Source organism: Oncorhynchus nerka, linkage group LG16 (assembly GCF_034236695.1).
Source record: "Oncorhynchus nerka isolate Pitt River linkage group LG16, Oner_Uvic_2.0, whole genome shotgun sequence".
NCBI classification, from domain to species: Eukaryota; Metazoa; Chordata; class Actinopteri; order Salmoniformes; family Salmonidae; genus Oncorhynchus; species Oncorhynchus nerka.
In genome coordinates, this window is record NC_088411.1 from 12389164 (window position 1) to 12416781 (window position 27618).

The 27618-nt window shown below is 43.0% G+C and overlaps 1 protein-coding gene and 1 long non-coding RNA gene across 3 annotated transcripts; one reads left to right on the plus strand and one right to left on the minus strand.

The window, feature by feature from the left end:
• Window positions 1-87: 87 nt before the first annotated feature.
• Window positions 88-18686, minus strand: tbc1d12b (TBC1 domain family, member 12b). 2 transcript variants are annotated; one of them, XM_029684652.2, is made up of 14 exons: window positions 17078-18686; window positions 16075-16198; window positions 14029-14085; window positions 10171-10313; window positions 8105-8187; window positions 7652-7769; window positions 5839-5945; window positions 5366-5446; window positions 4578-4669; window positions 4411-4482; window positions 4190-4318; window positions 3967-4076; window positions 3450-3708; window positions 88-2658 (listed from the first exon to the last, which is right to left on the minus strand). In XM_029684652.2, exons 1-14 carry the CDS (start codon window positions 18406-18408, stop codon window positions 2587-2589), a joined length of 2778 nt encoding a protein of 925 aa, XP_029540512.1. In that variant the 5' UTR covers window positions 18409-18686; the 3' UTR covers window positions 88-2586. The 2 variants fall into 2 exon arrangements, with proteins under 2 accessions (XP_029540512.1, XP_029540513.1); XM_029684653.2 differs by lacking the exon at window positions 14029-14085.
• On the plus strand, window positions 12743-27618 carry LOC135561208 (uncharacterized). Its single transcript, XR_010459300.1, has 3 exons — window positions 12743-13041; window positions 23716-23921; window positions 24457-27618. It is a non-coding gene; the product is annotated as an uncharacterized LOC135561208 (long non-coding RNA).

The window sequence follows — 27618 nt, forward strand, 5'->3', positions numbered from 1 at the left end:
CCTGTTTGCTTGGGTGTGTTGTGGGTGGGTACACCGGCAGTCAGGAAACACTGACTGTCTGGGAATAAATAGACAATATTTCAAAAATGCAATTATCATATCTTTGATTTATTCACATTCATAACTTCTGGTCTGATACAGTATCACAGAGGTACTTTTTTAAAATTCATTTCAAATATATTTACAATTGTTCTAACATAGTAGTATGAAAACTGTACAATAGAGCATAGAAAAAAATGCAAAAGAAACAATATACAACTTTTTTTATATCCAATATATAAGATATGAAAAATGTCCTGTAGAACCATGAACTACAGCATTGATTAAAAAATGTTGCATCTCAACATATAAGTCAAATGTAAAGTAACAAAAGATGCGAGCAACATCACAATGTTTTAAAAGTAAATGATGTTTCATGAATAGGTGCTTTGAACAAGGGTCTCATTGCTCTTTCATTCACAACAATATTAGAGCTTCACTGTGGATTCATTCACACACAAAAGCAAAACAGAAACTTCATGTGCCACACGTTCTCTTTTGCACTTTCTATGGGTCTTTCGGAAACAAGTGCTTACTGTAATGAAAACCTATTACTGTTAGTTTAGTTGAGCAGAAACTGTTCGATGTCAAGCTTCAGAGACTTAAGAAATGCATGGGCTGTGTCACTGTTTTCATTTTGTTCCATGTTGTTATATTGGCTTGATCCATTAAATCATATACTGTAAATCTATGCTTGGAGGTGCATTTTCATTAAATATCTTATGTTAGTGAGATAAAATCCACAGGTGTAACTAAGGGCCTCACTCAATTAAGAAACTCCAGACTTTTGTGATGGGACTAGATAGATGTAATGAATTGGGTCTAACTTCAGTATGTCATCATACAGTACCAGTCAACAGTTTGGACACCTATTCATTCAAGGGTTTTTCTTTATTTTAGAATAATAGTGAAGACATCAAAACTATGAAATAACATATATGGAATCTTGTAGTAACCAAACAAGTGTCAAACAAATGTATTTTACATTTGAGATTCTTCAAAGTAGCCACCCTTTCCTTTGATGGCAGCTTTGCACACTCTTGGCATTCTCTCGACCAGCTTCATGCGGTAGTCACCTGGAATGCATTTCAATTAACAGGTGTGCCTTGATGAAAGAAATTCCACAAATGTACTTTTCTTCTTAATGTGTTTGAGCCAATCAGTTGTGTTTTGACAGGGGTGGGGGTGGTTTTCAGATGATAACCTTATTTGGTAAAAGACCAAGTCCATATTATGGCAAGAACAGCTCAAATAAACAAATAGAAACGACAATCCATCATTACTTTAAGACATGAAGGTCAGTCAATCTGGAAAATTACAAGAACTTTGAAAGTTTCTTCAAGTGCAGTCACAAAAACCATCAAGCGCTATGATGAAACTGGCTCTGACGAGGGCCACCACAGGAAAGGTAGACCCAGAGTTACTTCTGCTGCAGAGGATAAGTTCATTAGAGTTAACTGCACCTCAGATTGCAGCCTAAATAAATGCTTCAGAGTTCAAGTAACAGACACATCTCAACATCAACTGTTCAGAGGAGACTGTGTGAATCAGGCCTTCATGGTCGAATTGCTGAAAAGAAACCACTACTAAACAACACCAATAAGAAGAAGAGACATGCTTGGGCCAAGAAACACAAGCAATGGACATTAGACCAGTGGAAATCTGTCCTTTGGTCTAATGAGTCCACATTTGAGATTTTTGGTCCCATCCGTCGTGTTTTTGTGAGACGCAGAGTCGATGAATGGATGATCTCCATGTGTAGTTCCGGCCGTGAAGCATGGAGGTGTGATGGTGCTTTGATGGTGACACTGTCAGTGATTTATTTAGAATTCATGGCACACTTAACCAGCATGGCTACCACAGAATTCTGCAGCGATACGCCATACCGTCTGGTTTGCGCTTAGTGTTACTATCATTTGTTTTTCAACAGGACAATGACACAACACACCTCCAGGCTGTGTAAGGGCTATTTGACCAAGAAGGAGAGTGATGGACTGCTGCATCAGATGACCTGGCCTCCACAATCCCCCGACCTCAACCCAATTGAGATGGTTTGGAATGAGTTGGACCGCAGAGTGAAGGAAAAGCAGCCAACAAGTGCTCAGCATGTGTAGGAACCCCTTCAAGACTGTTGGAAAAGCATTCCAGGTGAAGCTGGTTGAGAGAATGCCAAGAGTGTGCAAAGCTGTCGTCAAGACAAAGCGTGGCTACTTTGAATCTAAAATCTATTTGGACTTGTTTAACACTTTTTTGGTTACTACATGATTCCATATATGTTATGTCATAGTTTATGTCTTCACTATTATTCTAAAATAATAGTAAAAAAGAAAAACCCTTGAATGAGTAGGTCTGTCTTTTGACTGGTACTGTATATTCATGATATACTACCATAAATACTCTAAATTCAATCAAATTGCCAATGGTGTTCAAGGCCTCCATCTTCAAGTATGAAATTCTTTGAGGTCCATTTACCATGATCAATCTAAGGTGATCAAAGCCTCTCAATTAAAGAGAGGAACATGATCATTCAAATGTTCCACTGCTGAATCATAAACTCTTAAGTGCTGGGTTGCAATTCCTGTCCATGTCCTTGTTGTCCTTTATCAACGCGTGAAATACCTGGAGAGGAGAGAGCAAATCTTAGCATAAAACTGCAACCGGTCATTCTTTTTAGGCAAACACAATAAATAAACACCTGTAGGTGGTGCTGTGTAGCCTACATTTCCACAAAAAAAAGCAGACTATCATACAGGTTCTTTCCAATTTATTTCTGTAACTGACATACACCGAGTATACAAAACATTAAGAACATCTGCTCTTATCGATGATATACAGTAGACTGATCCCTTATTGATGTCACTTGTTCAATCCATTCCAGTCAGTGTAAATGAAGGGGAGGAGACAGGTTAAATCATTATTTTTAAGCCTCGAGACAATTGAGACACGGATTGTGTATGTGTGCCATTCAGAGGGTGAATGGGCAAGCCAAAATATTTAAGTGCCTCTGAACAAAGTATGCTAGTATGTGCCAGGCAAACTAGTTTGTGTCAAGAACTGCAACGCTGCTGGGGTTTTCCACGCTCAACAGTTTCCTGTGTGTGTCAAGAGTGGTCCACCAGTGCGAATCTATGATAAAGATGTCTTCCATATAGCAGTGGCTGAGTTATGTGTAATTTCTGAACTGCTCCTGGCCACACAAGTGGCACATGTGACGGACGGGCAGACCAGGGACTGGACATAACTACAGGCTATTTTTGAGGAATTCTGGGAGCATGACCCAGTTCACTCAATAGGCTACAGAAATGGCTTCAACCCAACCACATAATAACATTATTGTATGTTTATTGTCACTCCGCGCAAACATATCCATTTTCTCACTTTCATGTCTTCTTCTGTTTAGAGGAACTGACCTGGGACCATTTTCTGTTTCCATTGAGCATGGGCGCGGCCGCAATGCAGGCGAACAGCCTATCTGAGCCTATATCCTCAGGGAGGCGTGTCAGAAACTGGGCGCTGCGGATGAAATCCAACTGTAGGAGCACGTCCTCATACAGACGCAGAATCCCCAGACCCGTCCGGAACAGGAACTCCTCGCCGTCACGACAGAATACGTCCCACACGCGACACGCCACGTCCAATGGCAACGACTTACTGTACAGAGTGAAGATCCTGTACACAGACACAGAAGCATGCATTCACAAACGAACGAACGCAAGCAAGTTCACCACACACACACACGCACACGCACAAAAGTGGCAGTTAGCAGAATGGTGAATGCAGATTATTTAATCTAGAGTTTACAGTAGCTGTGCTCTTATAACTGTGAATACTGAGCTGATAGCACGACTGGAACTAAAAGTTGAAGGCCACACTAAAGAGAGCTGCTACATACTTTCAAATGTTCACAGAAATCCCATAGGTACTTACCAGTCTATGAGATAGAGATCTGGGGTGAGGTTGGAGCTCTGGAAGTGGTTAAATAGTCTTGGGAGGTTCTCTTCAAAGAACACCTCGAATGCAGCAAAGTATTTCAGCATCTAGAGAAGAAGAACGGTAGCGAGAGATTCAGTGACGACTAACTCAGTCCTGTTAAAGTCGTTTTAGAGAGAGGACAATTTTCCACAGTGGCCCCTGTGGAAGTGGGCCTCACCAGATCATGGTCCACCCTGAAAAAGGCCAGCTGACAGGGTTTGTTGAGCAGGTTAGCGAATGCGATGAAGGCATCAGCTTCCTCCAGGTTGAGGATTAACACTGCAGCTATGAAGGACATGCCCTGGACCTGAACGAGAACAGAGCCGCCATTTCACTTAACAACCCCCGCAGTATGGGAGAAAATAAGGACAAAGAGTGCTGTTTTGACGTGTTACTCACATATCCCACGTCAGGTCTGTAACAGGTGTAGGCCCCCAGCACACTGTGGAGGAGATCATGATATGGCCCACCCTGTGGTTGAAGACAATCATAGGATGAGAAATGCCATGGAGCGCACACTCACTCACTCACTCACTCACTCACACGGGGTAAGACATTTACTGTACCTTCTGGAAGATAAAAAGAGGAGGGAATGTGCGGGATATGTCCAGCTTGATCAGGTCCAGACTGGACTCTCTGTCTGCCAGCGATGCCCCATCTCGGATCGAAACACGAACAAATTATGTTAAAAACATCATAAGAGAAAGGATAAAACGGAACCATTTCAGTTTGCTACAATAAACTGATCTCCAGCTTGTCTGACCTCTCTGTATCGTTGTTTGTGCATGATTGGCCGAGTAACTCAGCAATCAATGACCGATACAGAGACACTGATGCAGTGCCAATATTTTGTAACCTAAAACGATGCCAAGAGGAGACAGGCTGCAAATCTCTCTGTTCAGCTCTATTAAATCCTGTTGGATCCATCTCCTAAGGCTCTCGTTGGCAAAAACACAGTCTTTCTAATGTGCTACAGATGTTAGCGCTTTGAATGTGTCACTATTGACTCTCAGTACTGGACCAATGGGCAGACAGTCTGACATGATGGTAGAAACAGGCGCTTTACAGATCACTAGAGGAAAAACAACAGAAAGCCTTTGCACCAAGCATGCAAATGGCTGCTGAGTGAGGGGGATTTGTGCAGTAATGTGACGCCAATGTGGCGGCAGCACTGCTAAGTTTTAGTTCCACAATAATGTCAAGGACCTCAGATGTAAAAGCAACGAGAGGAAATAGCTTTGTCTCAAACAGGAAGAGAGGAGAATGGATGTGTGTGTGTTTGAGGATGAGATTCACAGTCTTGTCCCCTGAGGGCTTCTCTCCCCACCCCACCCCACCCCCGCCTCAGACCAACCGTCAGCCTCTGTTTCTGAACCCGTCTCACTGAAACTCCTCCATCTCTCCTTTGCTCTGGAGAGGAATATTTCATACAGCTCTGTAGAAAAGGAAAGAAGATTACTCTCTCAATGAGTCAGGATGTCTACTTTGCATTTTTCTGTAAACCACAAAGGCACTTTCTGGCAGTGAAACATGGAGGCAATCCAGAAATTCCTTCCACTCACAACACAACAGGCTGGTACATATACTCCAGCTGAAAGTGGGGAAAGTGCTTGTTTTGTTAGAAAACAAACAATACCCGCGCACTACATTTTTAGATGTACAACGTTGGCCATGTTAATACATTCCAATGTACTTTATGTGTATTGACACATAACTTGACTTTGTATGTATTTTTCTGAATGCAAATCTGATCCTATTCTGCCATTGGGAATACTGAATTATGCTGGGCGTTCTAGGAGTTATGACTATTGAAACATCATTACATACCTGGGGTGATGTTGAGCTCGTTGCCTATGGCCAGGCTCCAGACCTTTCCTCGGACGTTGGGGGGCAAGCCCTGCCACCAGAGCTCTCGCACCCGCCGAGTGTTACGCCTACAGGGGGACACAAACAGACTGGCATGGGCCTGCTGCACATGGGAGCCCTGACCTATGCCTACAAGCCTACTGACCGACTGGTTTACTGACCAAGTTACTGACTGGCTGATTGAGTCGACTGGTTCACTGACTGATTGGCTGTCTGGCTGGCTAATTAAATGGCTGACTGGCAGAAAAACTGACTGAATACTGTACCAGAGGAGGCTCCTCAGAGGGTGAAGGACCATCCCCTCCTCATAGCTAAAACCAAATAATTGATTAAAACACTGTTTTGCAATGAAGGTCTACAGTAACATCACCAGCACTCTGTAGGGTAACGCCATGGTGAAGCCACAGGACAGTTAGCTTCTGTCCTCCTCGGGGTACATTGACTTCAATACAAAACCTAGGATGCTCATGATTTTCACCCCCTTCCATAGACTTACACAGTAATTATGACAACTTCCAGAGGACGCCCTCCAACCTATCAGGGCTTGCAGCATGAACTGACATGTTGTCCACCCAATCAAAGGATCAGATAATTAATCTAGTACTGAAAGCATAAGCTACAGCTAGCTGACACTGCAGTACATACAATGTGGTGAGTAGTTGACTCAAAGAGAGACAAAGACAATAGTTCAACTGTTAACAAATTAATTTCTTCCAAAATTAAGGAGAAGCAAGAGAGAGAGATTTGGTAGTATTTTTAAAAAACTTTCACTTAGCTCATGAATGCAGCTAGCTAGCTAGTTTAGCCTACTCAAACACTCGGCTCAAACAGAGAGGGATGCTAAGTTAGCCAGCTGGCTATGGCTATCCAACACTGGAACTCTTCCAAGTCAAGGTAAGCTTTTATTAAGTTATTGCCACCGGGGCACACCAGTGTAACTGCTAAACTGCTTTCTGACTGTACACTGTACTGCATGTCTATGATGTGACAACAATGTAGGCTGTGTGTAGTGGTTAGCGGTCAATGGTCATGATTTGAAGGTTTGGCTTGGAAAGTTTTTTTTGCCTGGTCACAGACAGCTGATGTGTTGTGCACTGAAGTCCACAAGCGAAGGGGAAATGTGAGAGGAGGAGAACGCGTAGATAGTTGGGAGAAGGAAGTATATATACAACGAGCAAAGTGATCATGCTGTTTTTATGTGGCTGCTATGAAAGTGAACTGTGTTTGCATGTGATCAGGGGTGTATTCATTTTGCCGATTCGGTTGAAAAATGTTTCTTAAGCGGAAGCAAACGGAATGAAACGGGGATAACAATAACTGAATTTATCCAATAGAAACTCTCATTTGCAACTATTTGGACTAATGATTACACCCTAGATCAGATAGATGCAGGCAATAATTTGCAAGGAGGTATTGAATGTGTCACTGTCTGTCATCTTGATTACTCAAAATTCTCTATCTGTGCACCTACGTTGTAAACTTCCATTCATAGGCTAGGTTGTAGCAACATCATGATGGGTAAAGGGAAAATTAGAGTATCATGTAGTAGCCGAAACCTATCGATGTTACATTGAGCTGGGTGAATGGAATATGAATGACAATCATCCAATGTGACTGTAATAGAAACAAGGCCATGCTCATAAAAAATGTATCATCATCCCTCATCTTAAACGGCGCCGACCGCCACTGTACTGTACTGACTGGATTACTCTCCATCGCTTCCCCATGCCAGTGGAGAGTTGTTTAGCAGGAAGTGACTAGCTAGCTAACTCACGTGTTTTCCCAGTTGGGCAGGATGTCGTTGTTCCAGACCACCATGGCGTTGGCGATGCTTTCCTCCTGCTTAAACCTCTCCTTCATCTCTTTCCTCTTCCTCTGGGCCTCCTTCAATTCTGTGGGGAGGGGGGCACAAATCCTTTGGTTACACTTCATAATAACTTTTAATGAATACGCCATTAGAAATGCTTATAAATGTTAACAGATGCTTATAAATGCGTTAAAAAATATATCTATTTTATTTTCTTTCTGCTTTACAATTGTTATCATGATGTAAAGTGGCAAAAGTATGTTTAAGTTCTGGCTTTAGCAACGGCTTCAACTGACAGAATGAGCAAAGTAACATCTGGAGGTCTATACAGTGGACAGGTCAAATGTGGCTGACCTCCATTGCACAGCCCTGAAAAGACAGTGAAATGGAAGGGGTGAGAGAGAAATGCATTAACAGTACCTCTCTTCTTGGCCTCGGCCACCATCTCGTCATACTCCTGGCGGTGACGCTGGGCCTCCTCCACAGACTTGGCAGGAAGGTTCCTGCCGAGAGAGCAGAGGAGACACGGTATCAGTGTCTGTCAGTGTCAATTTCACCGTAATCAGTGCATATCACATAACCGAGGACACAAAATGGTTACTTTTAGTCAAGTTCAACACATTGAGGATTAAAGAGAGATTAACACCTACAAACAGAAAGATGGACTTTGCCTTGCAGACAGTGTGTTTGTTATGGTTCAGGCATCACACTCAGATTTCATATATCTATTCTTAATGAGGGCCTGAGGTCTTGGATCAGAGAGAGCAGCTGAGGTGACCAAGGAGTCTCACAGACAGAGAAACTCAACACCACTTGTTTTTGGACGCTGTGTGCTTCTCACTGTGTTCTTAATAGACACCACACCCTGGCCTGAGCCTAGTTGAAAATAATGTAGTGTGTGTAATACAGATCCAGTGCCTTGCAAAAGTATTCACCCCCCTTGGCATTTTTCCTATTTTGTTGCATTACAACCTGTAATTTATATGGATTTTTATTTGGATTTCATGTAATGGACATACACAAAATAGTCCAAATTGGTGAAGTGAAATGAAAAAAATAACTTGTTTCAAAAAATTATTAAAAAATTTAAAACGGAAAAGTGGTGCGTGCATATGTATTCACCCCCTTTGCCCCAGAGTCTGCAACACCACTAAGCAAGGGGCACCACCAAGCAAGCAGCACTATGAAAACCAAGAAGCTCACCAAACAGGTCAGGGACAAAGTTGTGGAGAAGTACAGATCAAGGTTGGGTTATAAAAATATATCAGAAACTTTGAACATGCCTCGGACCACCATTAAATCCATTATTAAACATTTGAAAGAATATGGCACCACAACAAACCTGCCAAGAGAGGGACGCACACCAAAACTCATGGACCAGGCAAGTAGGGTATTAATCAGAGAGGCAACAAAGAGACCAAAGATAACCCTGGAGGAGCTGCAAGCTCCACAGTGGAGATTGGAGTATCTGTCCATAGGACCACTTTAAGCTGTACACTCCACAGAGCAGGGCTTTACGGAAGAGTAGCCCAGAAAAAAATAAGCAAACATGTTTGGTGTTCGCCACAAGGCATGTGGGAGACTCCCCAGACATATGGAAGAAGGTACTATGGTCAGATGCGACTAAATTTAGCTTTTTGGCCATCAAGGAAAACGCTATGTCTGGCGCAAACCCAACACCTCTCATCACCCTGAGAATACCATCCCCACAGTGAAGCATGGTGGTGGCTGTGGGGATGTTTTTCACCGGCAGGGACTGGGAACTAGTCAGAATTGAAGGAATGATGGTTGGCGCTAAATACAGGACAATTCTTGAGGAAAACCTGTTTCGGTCTTCCAGAGATTTGAGACTGGGATGGAGGTTCACCTTCCAGCAGGACAATGACGTTAAGCATACTGCTAAAGCAACACTCAAGTGTTTTAAGGGGAAACATTTACATGTCTTGGAATGGCCTAGTCAATGCCCAGACCTCAATCCAATTGAGAATCTGTGGTATGACTTAAAGATTGCTGTATATCTTCGGAACTCATCCAACTTGAAGGAGCTGGAGAAGTTTTTCCTTGAAAGGCAAAAATCCCAGTGGCTAGATGTGCCAAGCTTATAGAGACATACCCCAAGAGACTTGCAGCTGTAATTGCTGCAAAAGGTGGCTCTACAAAGTATTGACTTTTGGGGGGTGAATAGTTATGCACGCTCAAGTTTTCAGTTTTTTGTCTTATTTCTTGTTTGTCTCACAATAAAAAAATATTTGTTGTGTTTGTGTTTAATTCCAGGTTGTAAGGTAACAAAATAGGAAAAATGCCAAGGGGGGTGAAAACTTTCACAAGCCACTGTAGGTCTAACCTTTCTCAAAACATTTGGCCTTTTCCCTCTGCAAGGACTGGAGGGCATAATAAACAAGAACAGAGGAACAGACAAAGAAATGGAAAGATGTGACAGAAATAAAGTGGAGAGAGATTCAGAGGGAGAGATAGTGTGGACTTACGCAGGCCTGTCCTCCAGTATAAGAGCTGTGGTGGACAGTGGCTCAAACTCCAGGTTCTTCCTCCGGCCCTGTTGAGGCTGAGTAGGGGACGTCCCAGCTGACGTTCCCCCAGGCCCAGCCTTGCCCACCCTGGCCTCAAACTCCTGCAGATACATCAAAAACCTGAATCCCTATAGGTACTAGAAAACACAGCCCAAATACAGGTCAACTAGCCTCTTGGGTTTACATTTGAAAGGGAGGAAAGATAGTGGCTTTAGCCGTGAGGGGTGACAGAATCAGCTGACAGGCTTGTGGAAATCACAAGGCCCATGCAGGCAGCAGCCTATGTGTCTGGGGAGGGAGAGAGAGAGAGGAATTAGAGAGAGAATGAGGGGACTAAATAGTGTGTGATGGTTGGAGGGGGAGAAAATGGAGGGACTGTGGAGTGTGTGATGGTTGTTGATGACTGTGGAGAGCGATCTGGAGAGAGGTCGAGAGAGAGAGAGCATCCTTAGGGTGTTATAGTTGAAGTCAGAAGTTTACATACACTTAGGTTGGAGTCATTAAAACTAGTTTTTCAACCACTCCACACATTTCTTGTTAACAAACTACAGTTTTGACAAGTCGGTTAGGACATCTACTTTGTGCATGACACAAGTCATTTTTCCAACAATTGTTTACAGATTATTTCACATAGAATTCACAGTATCACAATTCCAGTGGGTCAGAAGTTTACATAAACTAGGTTGACTGTGCCTTTAAACAGCTTGGAAAATTCCAGAAAATGATGTCATGGCTTTAGAAATTCACCCAACTTATTGTGGGAAGCTTGTGGAAGGCTACCTGAAACATTTTACCCAAGTTAAACAATTTCATTTAATTCTTAAAATAAATTGGTGATCCTAACTGACCTAAGACTAGGTCTTAGGTCAGTTAGGATTCATTGTCAGGAGTTGTGAAAAACTGAGTTTAAATGTATTTGGCTAAGGTGTATGTAAACTTCCGACTTCAACTGTACATCATGAGTCATGTCTAAGGGGTCAATAAATGCCCCTGATATTCAATGCGTTTGTTTCGTGCAAGTTGGTGCATTGACTATCTAATAGACCAAGTGACTAGATGTATCACCATACATCCCTCAGCTCCACTACACAAAACAAGGCTTACCTTTGACCTTTCACAATGCATGAAACGGCTACTGTATGGATGTCAATGGCTACATTGTCTTGTGTTGTGGCCCCTTCAAGACATTTATGGGTAGTAGTTACAAAGGGGGCTATCAGAAGAAAAGGCTGGTAAGGACGGGAGGGGAGTGCCGTCTCAGGAGAGTGAGATTTACCAAAACCAGTGAAGAATAACAGCCACCATAGTAAAAGTGGAGAAATAGGCACAGCTTTTTCACCATTTGATTGCTGCTGTCCTATAGTACTTGGAAAAGGTCAGAGTTGAACTGTGTTTAACCAACACCAATGCTTTTCTAGAGGCACACTATCATATATAATCACAAAGTGTATACCAGAAAAGCATATAGATCTCTGGGACCACTTGTAATGTCAAAGTGTATATACAATCATCATGTAATCAACTGTGTTTATTAATAAATGTCAAGTCAAATATATCAATGTAAGGTAAACCAAAAATCTTAGCAATTCTTGGTAATTTTCCCGATTTCACTAATATCATCAAAATCAATCAATCATAGCACATTTCTGGACTCATGCAGTAGTATTTACCTAATTAAGTAGAAGATTTTTGAAAAATAATGTTAAAAGTAACATCTAAATTCTTAAGACACAAGTTGAAAATGGTACAGTAGCTGCTTCCTGTCATGTCATTTTAATTTATAGCCGTGTAAAAACATAATCAATATGCTGAAATAAGTTGTGATAGTGCATGTTGAAGACCAAGACATAAAAATGACTCCCTACACACTTGTCACGCTTGTGTTCAGATTCCTTGTATTTTGCTAAATTAGTAACTTAAAAACTGCTCATGCATCAACATTTGTCAAGCAGTCACGCCAGACAGAAATTGATTAGCTTGTTCTACTGTAATCAATAGCGTGCACAGAGGAATCACTCACATAGATATTGTATGTAAATCAATGGTACTGGGACAATTGTCTGCCGCTACCATTTTTCGCTCTTCTGAAAGACAAACGACAACGACCTTGGGTATACTACCAGTCAATAGATAAGAACCTGTAGTGGCCATTTATCAACTCATCGCCCTGTGGGACAAAGTTTACGGGAGATGACCAATACGAAAAAGTAAACAACAATGGATCATTTCAACAAATAATTGCTCCACAGGTAGTTCTACATAGTGATGGGTTGGTTCTCATTTGAGTGACAGCTTGACTGTCAAATCTGTGTATTTGTTTGTGGCCAGAGGCTTTTAGAAAGAGTGCGCCCTGATTTTCCCATTGCCATTTGAGTTTGAAAAGGACAACCACGTTCTTACATGCTGACCACAGCGCTTGAGTCGCATGCGCGAGCGTCGCAAAATAAATGTACACACATATGTTATTCAATTATCGCGCACGTCTACGTAGCCAGGCGCTAAAAATAGAACATGGTTCTATTTGTAAAGCACAACGTGCTGCAAGTCCTGCCTCTCCCATCTCCTCATTGGTTTTTAGGAGGATATACCTACGTGCCATCTCCTCATTGGTTTTTAGGAGCATATACCATCGTGGGTGATTGAAAGATGAACTGAGGTCCACACTCCAGTTCAGTCAGTTGTGGTAATGCACCTTAAAGTTGGTTGCCAACCGCCATATAAAGTCCAAAGAAGAAGAAGCCTGAAGGAGGAGAGATTACTAGAAACAACCTCGGTTGACCGTTTTATCTGTGGATTAATTGTCAAAGTAGAGGACCTTGTGCATTTCAGGTAAAATAACAACCCAATGTTTATTTAGCAACAGCAAGCTAGCTAGCTAAATTGCCATACATCTTAAATGCTTTTCGACCTGTCCCCAAATTAATATAATTGGTTCAGAGTTTGTTTTGATATTTCAACCTGCGTGTCCTGATCGCGTCTGGTGTAAGTGGACAAAATCAACTTGCGCGCATGCAGTCTGGTCAGCATTGTTAGACATGCGACAGACAAGCGCATATGATAAAATCAATGGTACCAAACCAAAGATATTAATTTATTTAAATCAATCGATTTAGTGTCATCTTGATGACTATAAATGCTTATATTAAGTTCACCAATCTGAGGTTAAAATGTGTAATTTCACTTCGTTGCTTGAGGTGAAAATGCAAGCTTGTGTAAGGTAGTAACACAAACTGCCCACATTAGGGAAATTAACGTATTATTAAATAACTGAATATGGCAAAACAACTCAACATGTCAATTTCGGACGTTAGAATATGTTGCCTAGTCAAACAATTGCAACAATGACATCTATTTTTCACTCATTTAACCATTTATAGTATATTTTTTTTAAATGCCCTCAAACACAATTTAACTCGGAGCTCTAATCTAGTTTCCATTGTGTCTGTGTAGCTTCCTGAACGTTCGCTGTCCATAATAAGGAATACAGGCAAATCTAATAGATCTATCACATTTGAGAACGTATGTAAGGGAAAATGGATCACAACACTCTGGATTTCAACATTTTGAGCCACAGAGTCTATGAGCTGCTGGAGCTATGGCAAGAGTCTCAGAGACCTTGTGATTGTCGAAGATTACTTTTGAAACTGCATTAAATTATGATAATTTTTTCCCCCAGCATGCATTTCCCCCTACTCTGTTAGTACTAGGGTGGGCATGGACATGAGTTGTATGGTCAATGGAAATGGTTGCTTAGCAGCCCCATGCAGATAGGAGATTGAGAAGATGACTGAAAAGGAAACTCGAGAAAGTCCATACCCCTGCGCTTAAGAGATTTGGTGTGGACACAGACGCGAGACCATCTGGAGTACTTTCCTGATGAAAGAAGAACAACGTTTAAACTCAGTTCAAAAGTGTTTATCAAAGTGTCTATCAAAAAAAGAAGAAGAATAATGTCAAGTAATTCAGAGTAACCACTTTATTTGGATAGTTGAAATGTTACTGATAGTTAGTCCATCTGTAGATGCTCTACAGACTATCTATTAACCCTATCCCAAACCTTAACCCTTATCCTAGCCCTAATCTTAACCCTTATTCTAAACCTAACTAACCTTAACAGACAGTTTGTTGATCGTATGACCACCTGTAGAGCATCTACCGATGGACTATTCGGACTATCCAGATAAAGTGTGACCCTTCAGTACACATCCAATCCACATAAGCAACTTTGCCCTTTGGCACTGGTAAGGAAGATAGGCAACTTTATTGAAAGGGCCTCTGTTGGAGATGCAATTCAATCCCTACCCCTGCAGGTAGAATAACTGCATGAAGGATCAACCAATCACCTGAGCTTCAATACGACACATTTCTGGAACACATTACAGATGGACCCTCTGACACCTAGATCCCTACTCTAACCTGTGTAGCTCACTCTAGATGAGGTCACTCTCTTTTAGTCATAATCTCAGTAGGACAGTGAGGCTTATAAACGCTCATCTCTCATCTCGTCTGCAGCTTTATGTACTAGAGTTGAGTGCACTACTAATCCAGTGAAGGGAAACATTTAACTGGCTTCAGTGTCTGTTTCCATCCAGGAATGAAATCATGCATTAGTGCCTCCAATGACTGTGGAGACAGACCTGTACCTGCATGGCAGAGTAGGGGAGGGAGACAGGGAGTGAGGAGAAGAGGGAGAGAGAGGAAGGAAGGACATAGCCAGGGGCTGAGGGCAGGAGATGGGCATAATTCAAGCTCAATCGAGGCTCAACATACCAGGCAAGAGACATACACCTTGAATAAGACCTACTCTTTACTCAGGCAGCCAGCCAGGCAGCTAGCCAGCCCCAGGGACAGAGCCAGGCCCCAGGGCTTGCCAGGCTCCAACCTGGATGACCTGAACCCTACTCTCTCGTCAGTGTTGGGAAGGAGTAGGCCAAGTACAGGCCGACTAAAGCCTTTGTCACACCACTATATATAAGCTCTGATGCCATTATTACCAGGCACTCTATTATAGGATTCTCAGAAGAAATGATATCTGATGTTAAAGAATCTACTCGAGCTGTGAGCATGAGATGCTATCAGTGTGCTACCTGGTCAAACAAGTATAGGTGAGTTGTCAGAATAGGGAATGATTGTTATGCTGTGTCATTGCGTGTTGCACAAGGCTGCAATTTTACTGTGTCTGTTTCAAGTGACAACTAGTGAATCGCGTGATACAAAACAAAAGGGCTGCAACGCAATGTATCATAGGTGAAGGAGTTGAACAGAAGGGGTGTAAATGACTTGGAGATTAAACAGTTGTAGTCCTTTACTTTCTTTAAAGCATTAAGCTATGTGAACAAATTGAGGTTAGGTACGTAAAGCTGACATAATCCCTATTCATTAGGGTTAAGTCCTGACTAGCACGTGGGAAAAAATGATCTAGGCTAAATATTGAGCTCATGGCATCCACCTCGACTTTACTAGTACATTCCGAGATGACGCACTTGCTGGATTCCCTCCAGGCGGGGTCAGATAGCTTTCTCTCCCGTACACAATACTTTACAGGAAGTTAGGTCAGTTAATAGATCTGTGAATAACTACTGTACCAGTGACATCGGGGCCAACATTCAAAAAGCTTCGCAGAGTAGGAGTGTGGATCTAGGATCAGTTTTGTCTTTCAAATAATAATGAATAAGATTATATGTACAGGGATGACATGATCCTAGATCTGCACTCTAACTCTCATATGCTTTATGTATACGGGCCTAGGGCCTCCATGTCAATGAAATCCTTTTCATTATGATCTAAAAGACACAGCTGATCCTAGATCAGCACTCCTAATCTGACATGCTTTATTCATGAATATGGGCCTGGGACACCAACCTGCTGTATGGTCCTGGAGTCCTTGGGAGCGCTCTCTCTAGCGGGAACCTTCCCAAACAGCTTCCAACCAGGAACATTCTGAGACGGACCCTTCGGCTCTCTCTGCTTCTTGGGAAATAAACTCCTGACCAGACAGAAAATCCAGGACAATGATTGGGCAATTTTTAATGATGACACACTTATTTTATTCCCCCTGTCAGCTAAACGGTTTTGATGAGTCGACGTACTGAGAAATCAGGGTTATTAAATGTCTTTCTGAATTACTTCCTAGATCGGACAAAAGTTATACTGATATGGTCAGTTCAGTTGCCACTGAAGGAGTGATATGCAGCCACTCTTATTTAATCAATTGAATCAATTTCACCTGATCCTATGCGGGGCCATAAACCTAGGGGTTACCACTTCACATGAAGGTTTACAAAGGAGTTATAAGTAGCTCATAAACTGTTTTATTATATTATATCAATCAAATGTATTTATAAAGCCCTTCTTACATCAGCTGATGTCACAATATTATAGCTACCAATCATGGTCTAAGTATTTATTAGAGATGTATAAACTATCTATGAACTAATAATGAAGTGTTTCTAATTCATTTGCACCTACTGTAAAGTGTAACAACCTAGAGGATGTCCGTGTGTGGGAACACCGTTACTACAGTATTCACTGCAGCTGGCTCCATTTCCACCAGGTCTCTGCCTGCTCTAAATGTTGAATGAGACAGAGGCCTAGTTCTAGTCGCTGGCTTTGTTTGTTATGTCCTGGTGTGCCGTTACAATACCAATACACAGTTTTGCAAGGCGAGGAAGATTAATGGCAGTGACTGCTGTTTTAAAGGGTTTAAATTGCATCAATAATATGGCTATACGGAGTATAAAAGGCAAACCTTGATGTAAAGCGAAGTAAGCACACGGTGACAAAGTTTGTACCTCTCATTCCTTGCAGAAAATGCACTTGTCACCATGCAAATATTCTCAGCCAACAAATACAACAACTCATTTACCTGCCAAAATACTCAGCAATGCCGGGTCTTTTGGACTGTAAAGCCAGTTCTGAGGGGTCTGCCGAGACTACACTCAGGCCCTCCGGTATATCCCCTGGGGCAGACTGGCGTCTGCTGGACTCAAAGGTGTTCCTGGAGCTCAGACTGACGTCCATGAATCGGCGGTCACTGTGGCCCTGGGCCCCCAGCTCCGCGAAGGTCTCCCCATCCTCATCCCCTGGACTGAGAATGGTGGAGTCATAGCTCACACTGTTGGGCACAGTCCTGGTCCTGAGCGCCTGAGGATGGGGTCTGGAAGAAAGATCATCTCCTAGGTGACCAGATGCTGAAGATTCCTCTCCCTGAATGGTGTCTGGTTTAGCACTGACCCTACAGGGGTCTTTCGTTGGTGCTGGGCTTGATGGTAAACCCTGAGAGGTGAGATTGGATGTAGCACCACCAGATAGATCTCCTGCTACGTTAGCTTGTGTCCTAGGCTGGGCCCCGGGAGGTTCCACTCTGATATTGCAGGATTTGTGATGTCCCTCCCTTGCACTCATTGCAATTGAGGGTTTTTCACACTGTGTGTTAGAGAGACATGTTGCAGCTCCATCCAAAATAATTGTTACAACTGTCTCTGTGTGTAACTTGGCGCTGCTGTGTCCTATAAATAATCCACCATTTGCCATTTTGGCCTCCTTGTCAGGGGTCATACTCCAGTTAACCGGTCGCCTAATAACAGCATCACTGCTGAGGGTGCTCTGAATAACACTGTCTGTGTCCCAATTCGAGAGCCCCTCTGGAACAGTCCGGGAGGCAGCTGTGCAGCTCAGTTCAAGCTGTCCATTGCAGGAGTGTGTCAATGACTCTACAGTCTCAGCTGCTGTCACAAAGTTCAATGGTGGATGACAGGCATCTACTTCTTCTGCAGAGGATTCCTTGTTCTTCTCTGCCAGTGAAATCCTCTGGAGAGCATTCCCGTCCATTTCCTCTCGATTCACTGCAGCGACAGCAGAGGAGTTCCCTGCCTTGGCGCCTACCATTGTTGACACAGTAAACCCGTTTGTAGCAGAGTCACAACCTGGCTCAGGAATAACACAATTGCTTACAGTGTCACCGGATGGACTGTCGGTAACTAAAACCGTGGAACGGCCAATATCCTCTCCTGCTTCACCCGACTCCCTGCTGTCACTGCAACCCGTTGCGTCCCTGCTGACATGTTTAGAGATACAAGCTGCCGCTTCGGCGGTACCGTGAGACAGCGGCTGGGTGACATATGTACTGCTGGTCCCCTTTTCGTTCGCACCAACACAGAAAGCCGGTGGAGAAGAGACATTATATGCCTTTTCCATGTCATTCACATGCCCTACACCACTGCTCCATAACAAAAACGCTGTGGTGGCTGGTTCAGCTTTGCTTGCTCTTTCCCCGTTTTTCCTTGTCTAGCTATTATGCCTATCATGATCTCAGAGAGTATCCCTCCTTACAGAATGACGCATAATCAAAATACGGTTGCTATTCCGAGCGACGGCGGCAGGAAAAGGGGGGATATCAGTCGCCTGGTCGTGTATAATTTTTGTTATTAGAAAAACCGGCAGCCGCCCCCATTTGGGCGGTGAGCAGGAGCCATTTTGAGATTCCAATGACGTAGAAGAGGAGAGCAAATCACCGGCCACGCAGACGGAAAATATGGGATGAGGGGACATCTGCTGTCCATACGGAGCTATAACACGCCTGGTTTATCCGAGACTAGTTTTTTTAAAGCACAACGCGCAAGTATTCAGGCTTCGTTGGTTCAGCACAAGTATCCCGTCTTTTGTAACGGAACACACAACAATGGAGGTAGGCTAAGACCTGGAAAGAGTTGATCACTCAATAGGCTACAGTTGAATTTGGTTCACTTCATATACACAGACCACCTGTAGAGCCCAGTTTAGTTGCAGCACCATGGACAGCGCCAATGAAATAAACCACTTGGGCAGTGGGCACTGATTCGTCTTATTTACCTGTAGATGTTTAGAGGCATCTAAATAAGAGGCTATGCCTAGGGATATCAAACGTTCACCCTGCTGCACAGAGGACAGACCCTATAGTCCTGGGCCTTAGCATCAAAAACGTGACGTGGCGGATTCACACGTTAATTTACCGTGGCATGTGCTCATAGGACCTATAATAAAAATAATGTATATTTCATCTCTGTGTTTCATAATTTTCCAAGAGGCTGAATCTCACCGGAGAAAGCATCGGAGTGAGCAAAACAGCGCCCCTCTGTCTCTTTATGTGTATGCCATCTATCTGATGCTATATGGCCAAAAAAGAGTATGACATTGTTTCCGCCCCTAGTATTGAATGCAAGGGAAACCAGCGAGCCTATGGCCTCCCCTGATTAAAAAAAAAACATATAAAATAATTGCTAATCAGACTTGAGCGAAACTGAGTGAGCTCAACTGTGAATGGGGCTGGAGCACCAAAAAAAAAAAAAGTGTAAAGGGGAGCCAGTTTGGATTTGGCTTCACTGCAATCACATCACATCAAGAGAAATAGGTAATTGACAGAAAAAACTTGAATTGTTGCATCTACTTGTGTTGTTGTCCTCCAGTGGGTAGCTAGCTAGCTAAAATTGACCCTTTCCTAAATTAGCCATGGTTTAACCTAATTCTCCCTACTGGCCAATGATTATAATGGCAATTCTGACCCAACCATAAATTCATACATTGTGCCCCTGGCCTGAGAGGATGGAAGTTCAGTATGTAACTAGATGTAGAAGGCTAATGTTAACTAGCTAATGTTGCCCATGAAAGGAAGTTAGGCTAGCGAGCAAGCATTTTAGCCAGGTAGCCTAGGACAACAAAAAGTAAAAGCGTGTACTGTATAACAGATTCATAGACGGTGAAAGAGAGGATGGCTTTGGCATTTCTCTACAAGTAAGGTGAGTCAACATGTTATTTCTACTTGCACGCGCCAACATACACATACACACACACACACACACACACACACACACACACACACACACACACACACACACACACACACACACACACACACACACACACACACACACACACACACACACACACACACACACACACACACACACACACACACACACACACACACACACACACACACACACACATATACATACACACACACACACACACACACACACACACACACACATATAAATCAGAACCATGGCAGGCCACATCATATTTAGCCTACGTTGATTGGTCTAAATGGTTTCTGATATCTCTAAGTTGTCAATGTATTAGACTAAGCAGAAGTGATTTGATGATGTTGAAGTATTGAAGTTGAAATGGTACTAGAATAGTGGAGGCAGCTCCTGTTTTCTTTGTGACATGCGGTCACTCTCCGTGGTTCTAAATCAATAGTTGTTAAGTTGTCCAAAAATGTTGGAAACAATAACTTTCTTGACCATGGCTGTAGGTCATGTAACTGTTTGTTACATGCAATATGCTTTGTAGACTTCACCTGACAGAGGTTGCTATCCAGTTTTGTGATGAAACAAAGGAGTGGTTGAATTTATTCTGCCACTGTGTCTTCTTATTATCTCGGCCTTAGGCCTACATATCACAGTGGCGAGGCATATGCACTAACAGGTTATAGAGCGAACAAAGCAATTATCACATCACAGGTTGGAATATGGCTTTTTGTCTGGCTTGGCTTCCACAGTGATTTAACCCACACGCTCCTACTGGCGCCACATTTGGTAGAGATGCTCTTTGGGATTTACAGTGCCTTCAGAAAGTATTCATATCCCTTGACTTATTCCACATTTTGTTGTGTTAGAGCCTGAATTAAAAATGTATTAAATATACTGTTTTTCTCACTCATCAGCACACAATACCCCATAATGACAAAGTGAAAACATGTTTTTAGACATTTTTGAAAATGTTTTGAAAATGAAATATCTTATTACATAAGTGTTCACACCCCTGAGTCAATACATGTTAGAATCACCTTTGGCATGAATTACAGCTGTGAGTCTTTCTGGGTAAATCTCTAAGAGCTTTGCACACCTGAATTGTACAATATTTGCACATAATTCTTTAAGCTCTGTCAAGTTGGTTGTTGAGCATTGCTAGTGTGCTAACTTTACAAGGAATATCCACAAGCGTTTCAATTTTCATTTACTTTACATACAAACAGTGTAAAGCCATATACAAACGGTAGAAAACAGGAGAGCGATATGCCCAACTCAACATGTGGTAGTGTCATGTTAATAATGTATCGTTATGTAATAACGACTCTGGAGGGTAAAGGTCACGGTCAACACCAATGTCCCTAATAACAATGCTCCCATGAATAGTAACAATACTATATTGCAGTTAAGTACACCACATATTCAGTAGGAATGATTTGTAGAGTAACCACAATATTATCGCTAGACAGCCATTTTAAGTCAAAACTGTAACTAGGCCACTCAGGAAGATTCAATGTTGTCTTGGTAAGCAACTCCAGTGTATATTTGGCCTTGTGTTTTAGGATATTGACCTGCTGAAAGGAGAATTTGTCTCCCAGTGTATGTTAGAAAGCAGACTGAACCAGGTTTTCCTCTAGGATTTTGCCTGTGCTTAGTTCTATTACGTTTTTATTTATCAACAAAAAAAACTCCCTAGACTTTGACGATGACTAACATACCCATAACATGATGCAGCCACCTGACGCTTGGAAATATGAAGAGTGGTACTCAGTGATGTGTTGTGTTGGATTTGCTTCAAACATAACACTTTGTATTCAAGACATTAAGTTCCTTTGTTTGCTCCATTTTTTGCAGCTTTTCTTTAGTGACTTTTTGCAAACAGGATGCATGTTTTGGAATATTTATATTCTGTACAGGCTTCCTTCTTTTCATTTAGGTTAGTATTGTGGGAGTAACTGTTTTTGGATTTCCACACGTTGGCAGCTGACCAACATGCGGAGGTAACTATGCGATGGATTTCCGCACGCTGGCAGCTGAGAGTGCCTGGAATCCGGAATCGCTGTTCGACACATTCCTGCATGGAGTATCGGAGGAGGTTAAGGACAAACTAAGGACAAGCCCCCATCTATCTTCAGAGTTCGTACTGTGAGGTGACCTAAACTGGGACATGCTTAACACCCTGGCCGTCCTACAATCTAAGCTAGATGCCCCCAGTTTCACACAAATTATCAAGGAACCTACCAGGTACAACCCTAAATCCGTAAACATGGGCACCCTCTTAGATATAATCCTGACCAACTTGCCCTCTAAATACACCTCTGCTGTTTTCAACCAGGATCTCAGCGATCACTGCCTCATTGCCTGCATGCATAATGGGTCCGCGGTCAGACGACCACCTCTCATCACTGTCAAACGCTCCCTAAAACACTTCAGGGAGCAAGCCTTTCTCATCGATCTGGCCCGGGTATCCTGGAAGGATATTGACCTCATCCCGTCAGTAGAGGATGCCTGGTTGCTCTTCAAAAGTGCTTTCCTCACCATCTTAAATATGCATGCCCCATTCAAAAAATGTAGCACTAAGAACAGATATAGCCCTTGCTTCACCCCAGACCCCAGACAGCCCTTGACCAGCACAAAAACATCCTGTGGCGTTCTGCATTAGCATTGAATAGCCCCTGCGATATGCAACTTTTCAGGGAAGTCAGGAACCAATATACTCAGTCAGATAGCTAAGGCTAGCTTTTCCAAACAGAAATTTGCTTCCTGTAGCACTAATTCCAAAACGTTTTGGGACACTGTGAAGTCCATGGAGAATAAGAGCACCTCCTCCCAGCTGCCCACTACACTGAGGATAGGAAACACTGTCACCACCGATAAATCTACGATATGCTTTCCACCTGGCTACCCCTACCTCGGCCAACATCTCAGCCCCCCCCCCCCCCCGCTTCTCCTTCACCCAAATCCAGACAGCTGATTTCTGAAAGAGCTGCAAAATCTGGATCCCTACAAATCAGCTGAGCTAGACAATCTGGACCCTCTCTTTCTAAAATTATCCACCGAAATTGTTGCAACCCCTATTACTAGCCTGTTCAACCTCTCTTTCGTATCGTCTGAAATCCCCAAAGATTGGAAAGCTGCTGCGATCATCTCCCTCTTCAAAGGGGGAGACAGTCTAGACCCAAACTGTTACAGACCTACATTGGGGCAAAAAAGTATTTAGTCAGCCACCAATTGTGCAAGTTCTCCCACTTAAAAAGATGAGAGAGGCCTGTAATTTTCATCCTAGGTACACTTCAACTATGACAGACAAAATGAGAAAAAAAATCCAGAAAATCACATTGTAGGATTTTTAATTTATTTATTTGCAAATTATGGTGGCCCAGATGTTTGTCCACCTCTGTCGCCTTACCTTCAAAGAGAGCCCGGTCGGCTCTTCTCAAGACCACCTCCAGGTATCACCGACAAGCGGACCGCCACCGGACCCCGGCTCCTCGGTATCGTCTCTGGCAGAGTGGCTGTCCACTCGAGACCTGCCCCTCCAGGTGGAGTCCCGCAAACTTTCCCCCTGCTTTATAGGCCCTTTCCCCATCTCCAAGATTATTGTCCCCTCTGCTGTTCGTCTTCTGTTGCCCCGTACCCTCCGTATACATTCCACTTTTCATTTTTATAGGATTAAACCTATGTCTCACAGCCCTTTGTCTCCTGTTTCCAGGCCCACCCCTCTTCCCCATCTCATCGACGGCCAACCGGCATACAGGGTGAGGCGCCTCCTGAAGGTTCGACCACGGGGCAGGGGATTCCAGTACCTGGTTGACTGGGAGGGTAATGGCCCGGAGGAGAGGTGCTGGGTCCCCTCCAGGGACATCCTGGACCCAAGCCTCATCGCTGAGTTCCAACGCCGGCCAGGTGTGCGACCAGGTAGGACACCAGTTGGTGCCTCTAGAGGGGGGAGGTACTGTCACACCCTAATTCGTTCACCTGTCTTTGTGCTTGTCTCCATCCCCTCCAGGTGTCACCCATCTTCCCCATTATCCCCAGTGTACTTATACCTGTGTTCTCTGTTTGACTGTTGCCAATTTGTTTTGTTTCGTCAAGCCTACCAGCATTTTGTCCTGTGCTCCTGTCTATCTCTAGTTCCTGTTTTCAACCTTTCCCAGTTTCTGACCATTCTACCTGCCTTGACCCTGAGCCTGCCTGTCGTTTTGTACCTTGTTATACCACCCTGGACTGCTGAACTCTGCCTGTCCTAACCCTGAGTCTGCCTGTCATTCTGTACCTTTCGGAATCTGCTCTGGACTACTGACCTCTGCCTGCCCTTGACCTGGTGTTTGCCTGCCCCACTGTTTCTGTAATAAACATTTGTTACTTCGAAACTGTCTACATCTGGGTGTTCTCCTGAGCGTTGTCACTCTCTCTCTCAACTGCATTATGTTATTCTTCATTTTCTTTTTAGCAGGAATCGCCTAGCTTAGATGGAAAGATGGAGGGGGAACAAAGGAAAGGAGTACAGAAGTTATCCAGCCTGTTGACTAAGACATGTAAATAGCCTATGTTTTGCTGTCTATATCTCTATCTCTCTCCTTCTGTCTGCCTGACTGGCAGATTGCTGGGGGGCAACATACAGTGCATTCGGAAAGTATTCAGACTCCTTGACTTTTTCTACATTTTGTTACGTTACAGCCTTATTCTAAAATTGATGAGGATTTTTTTTATCCATCTACACACAATACCCCATACTGACAATGCGAAAACAGGTTTTTAAAATGTCTGCACAAGATTCTCTGGTTTGATGAAACCAAGATTGAACTCTTTGGCCTGAACGCATGGTGGTGGCAGCATCATGCTGTGTGATGTGTGATGGTTTTCAGCGGCAGGGACTAGGAGATTAGTCAGGATCGAGGGAAAGATAAACAGTGCAAAGTACAAAAAGATCCTTGATGAAAACCGCTCTAGAGCTCTCAGGACCTCAGACTAGGGCGAAGGTTCACCTTCCAACAGGACAACGTCCCTAAGCACACAGACAAGACAACGCAGGAGTGGCTTTGGGACCAGTCTTTGAATGTCCTTGAGTGGCCCCGCCAGAGCCCGGACTTGAAGCCGATGGAACATCTCTGGAGAGACCTGAAAATAGCTGTGCAGCGACGCTCCCCATCCAAACTGACAGAGCTTGAGAGGATCTGCAGAGAAGAATGGGAGAAACTCCCTAAATACAGGTGTGCCAAGCTTGTAGCATCATACCCAAGAAGACTCAAGGCTGTAATTGCTGCCAAAGGTGCTTCAACAATGTACTGACTAAAGTGTCTGAATACTTATGTACAGTTGAAGTCTGAAGTTTACATAAACTTAGGTTGGAGTCATTAAAACTTGTTTTTCAACCACTCCATACATTTCTTGTTAACAAACTATAGTTTTGGCAAGTCAGTTAAGAAATCTACTTTGTGCATGACAAAAGTCATTTTTCCAACAATTGTTTACATACTGATTATTTCACTTATAATTCACTGTATGACAATTCCAGTGGGTCAGAAGTTTACATACACTAAGTTGGCTGTGCCTTTAAACAGCATGGAAAACTCCAGAAAATGACGTCATGGCTTTAGAAGCTTCTGATAATTGACACCATTTGACATAATTTGTGTCAATTGGAGGTGTACCTGTGGATGTATTTCAAGGCCTAACTTCAAACTGAGTGGCTCTTTGCTTGACATCATGGGAAAATCAAAAGAAATCAGCCAAGACCTCAAGGAAAAATATTGTAGACCCCCACAAGTCTGGTTCACCCTTGGGAGCAATTTCCAAACGCCTGGAGGTACCACGTTCATCTGTAGAAACAATAGTACGCAAGTATAAACACCATGGGACCACGCAGCCGTCAACCGCTCAGGAAGGAGACACGTTCTGTCTCCTAGAGATGAACATACTTTGGTGCGAAAAGTGCAAATCAATCCCAGAACAACAGCAAAGGACCCTGTGAAGATGCTTGAGGAAACAGGTACAAAAGTATCTGTATCCACAGTAAAATGAGTCCTATATCGACATAACCTGAAAGGCCGCTCAGGAAGGAAGAAACCACTGCTCCAAAACCACCATAGAAAAGCCGGACTACGGTTTGCAACTGCACATGGGGACAAAGATCGTACTTTTTGGAGAAATGTTCTCTGGAGTGATGAAACCAAAATAGAACTGTTTGGCCATAATGACCATCGTTATGTTTGGAGGAGAAAGGGGGAGGTTTTCAAGCCGAAGAACACCATCCCAACCGTGAAGCACAGGGGTGGCAGCATCATGTTGTGGGGGTGCTTTGCTGCAGGAGGGACTGGTGCACTTCACTAAATAGATGGCATCAAAATGATGTGGATATATTGAAGCAACATCTCAAGACATCAGTCAGGAAGTTAAAGCTTGTTCGCAAATGGGTTTTCCAAATGGACAAGACCCCAAATATACTTCCAAAGTTGGGACAAAATGGCTTAAGGACAACAAAGTCAAGGTTTTGGAGTGGCCATCACAAAGCCCTGACCTCAATCCTATAGAAAATGTGTGGGCAGAACTAAAAAGCGTGTGCAAGCAAGAAGGCCTACACACCTGACTCACCTGACACCAGCTCTGTCAGGAGGAATGGGCCAAAATTCACCCAACTTATTGTGGGAAGCTTTTGGAAGGCTACCCGAAATGTTTGACCCAAGTTAAACAATTTACAGACAATGCTACCAAAGACTAATTGAGTGTATGTAAACTTTTGACCCACTGAGAATGTGATGAAAGAAATAAAAGGTGTAATAAATAATTCTCTCTCCAATTATTCTGATATTTCACATTCTTAAAATAAAGTGGTGATCCTAACTGACCTAAGACAGGGAATTTTTACTCTGATTAAATGTCAGGAATTGTGAAAAACTGAGTTTAAATGTAGTTGGCAAAGGTGTATGTAAACTTCCGACTTCAACTGTAAATGTGATATTTCAGTTTTGTTTTTTTCATACATTTGCAGACATTTCTAAAAACCTGTTTTTGCTTTGTCATTAAGGGGTTTTGTGTGTAGATTGATAAGGGGAAAAAAACAATTTAAGACATTTTTGAATAAGGCTGTAACTTAACAAAGTGTGGAAAAGGTCAAGGGGTCTGAATACTTTCCGAATGCACTGCAGTCAATGTACTTGCTAGGCTAAGTCTAACTTAGTGAAGACCTTAGGTTATAGTTAATCATGATTCATCTTTACATTTCCTGAAACATGTCAAGGACTTAATGCATGGCCTCTACCGCCATACTTGGCCACCTACTCTGTTTCCTTTCTTACATTAAGTGCCATGAAAAGCCAGACAACTCAGGAGGTTGATGTGTTGGAAAGTTCTAAAACAAGCCTCTGACTGCCGTGGTGGAGGAGGATGCAAAGTACATTTATGAGCAAGTTGCTCTTTTTTCGAAGACTAAGCTATAACTGCCACAAATTCTTTCAACTAGTACCGTGGAAAAACTTTTAGCCAGCTGAGTCCACACTGTTTCTTCAAGAATGTCCTTCTAAAATCACAAATTGATGAAGTTGTAATGTTGATTCTCTTCACTGCAGATCTGACCCATCACACCACTCTTATTCATCATGAATAAAATAAAACA

Coding starts and splice junctions, on each gene's coding strand:
- tbc1d12b (XM_029684652.2), bottom strand. CDS start 18,408: ATGGAAAAGGCATATAATGTCTCTTCTCCACCGGCTTTCTGTGTTGGT. Junction 7,770..8,104: donor GGCCGAGGCCAAGAAGAGAG/GTACTGTTAATG, acceptor CCCTCCCCACAG/AATTGAAGGAGGCCCAGAGG. Junction 5,447..5,838: donor CGAGCTCAACATCACCCCAG/GTATGTAATGAT, acceptor CCTTTTCTACAG/AGCTGTATGAAATATTCCTC.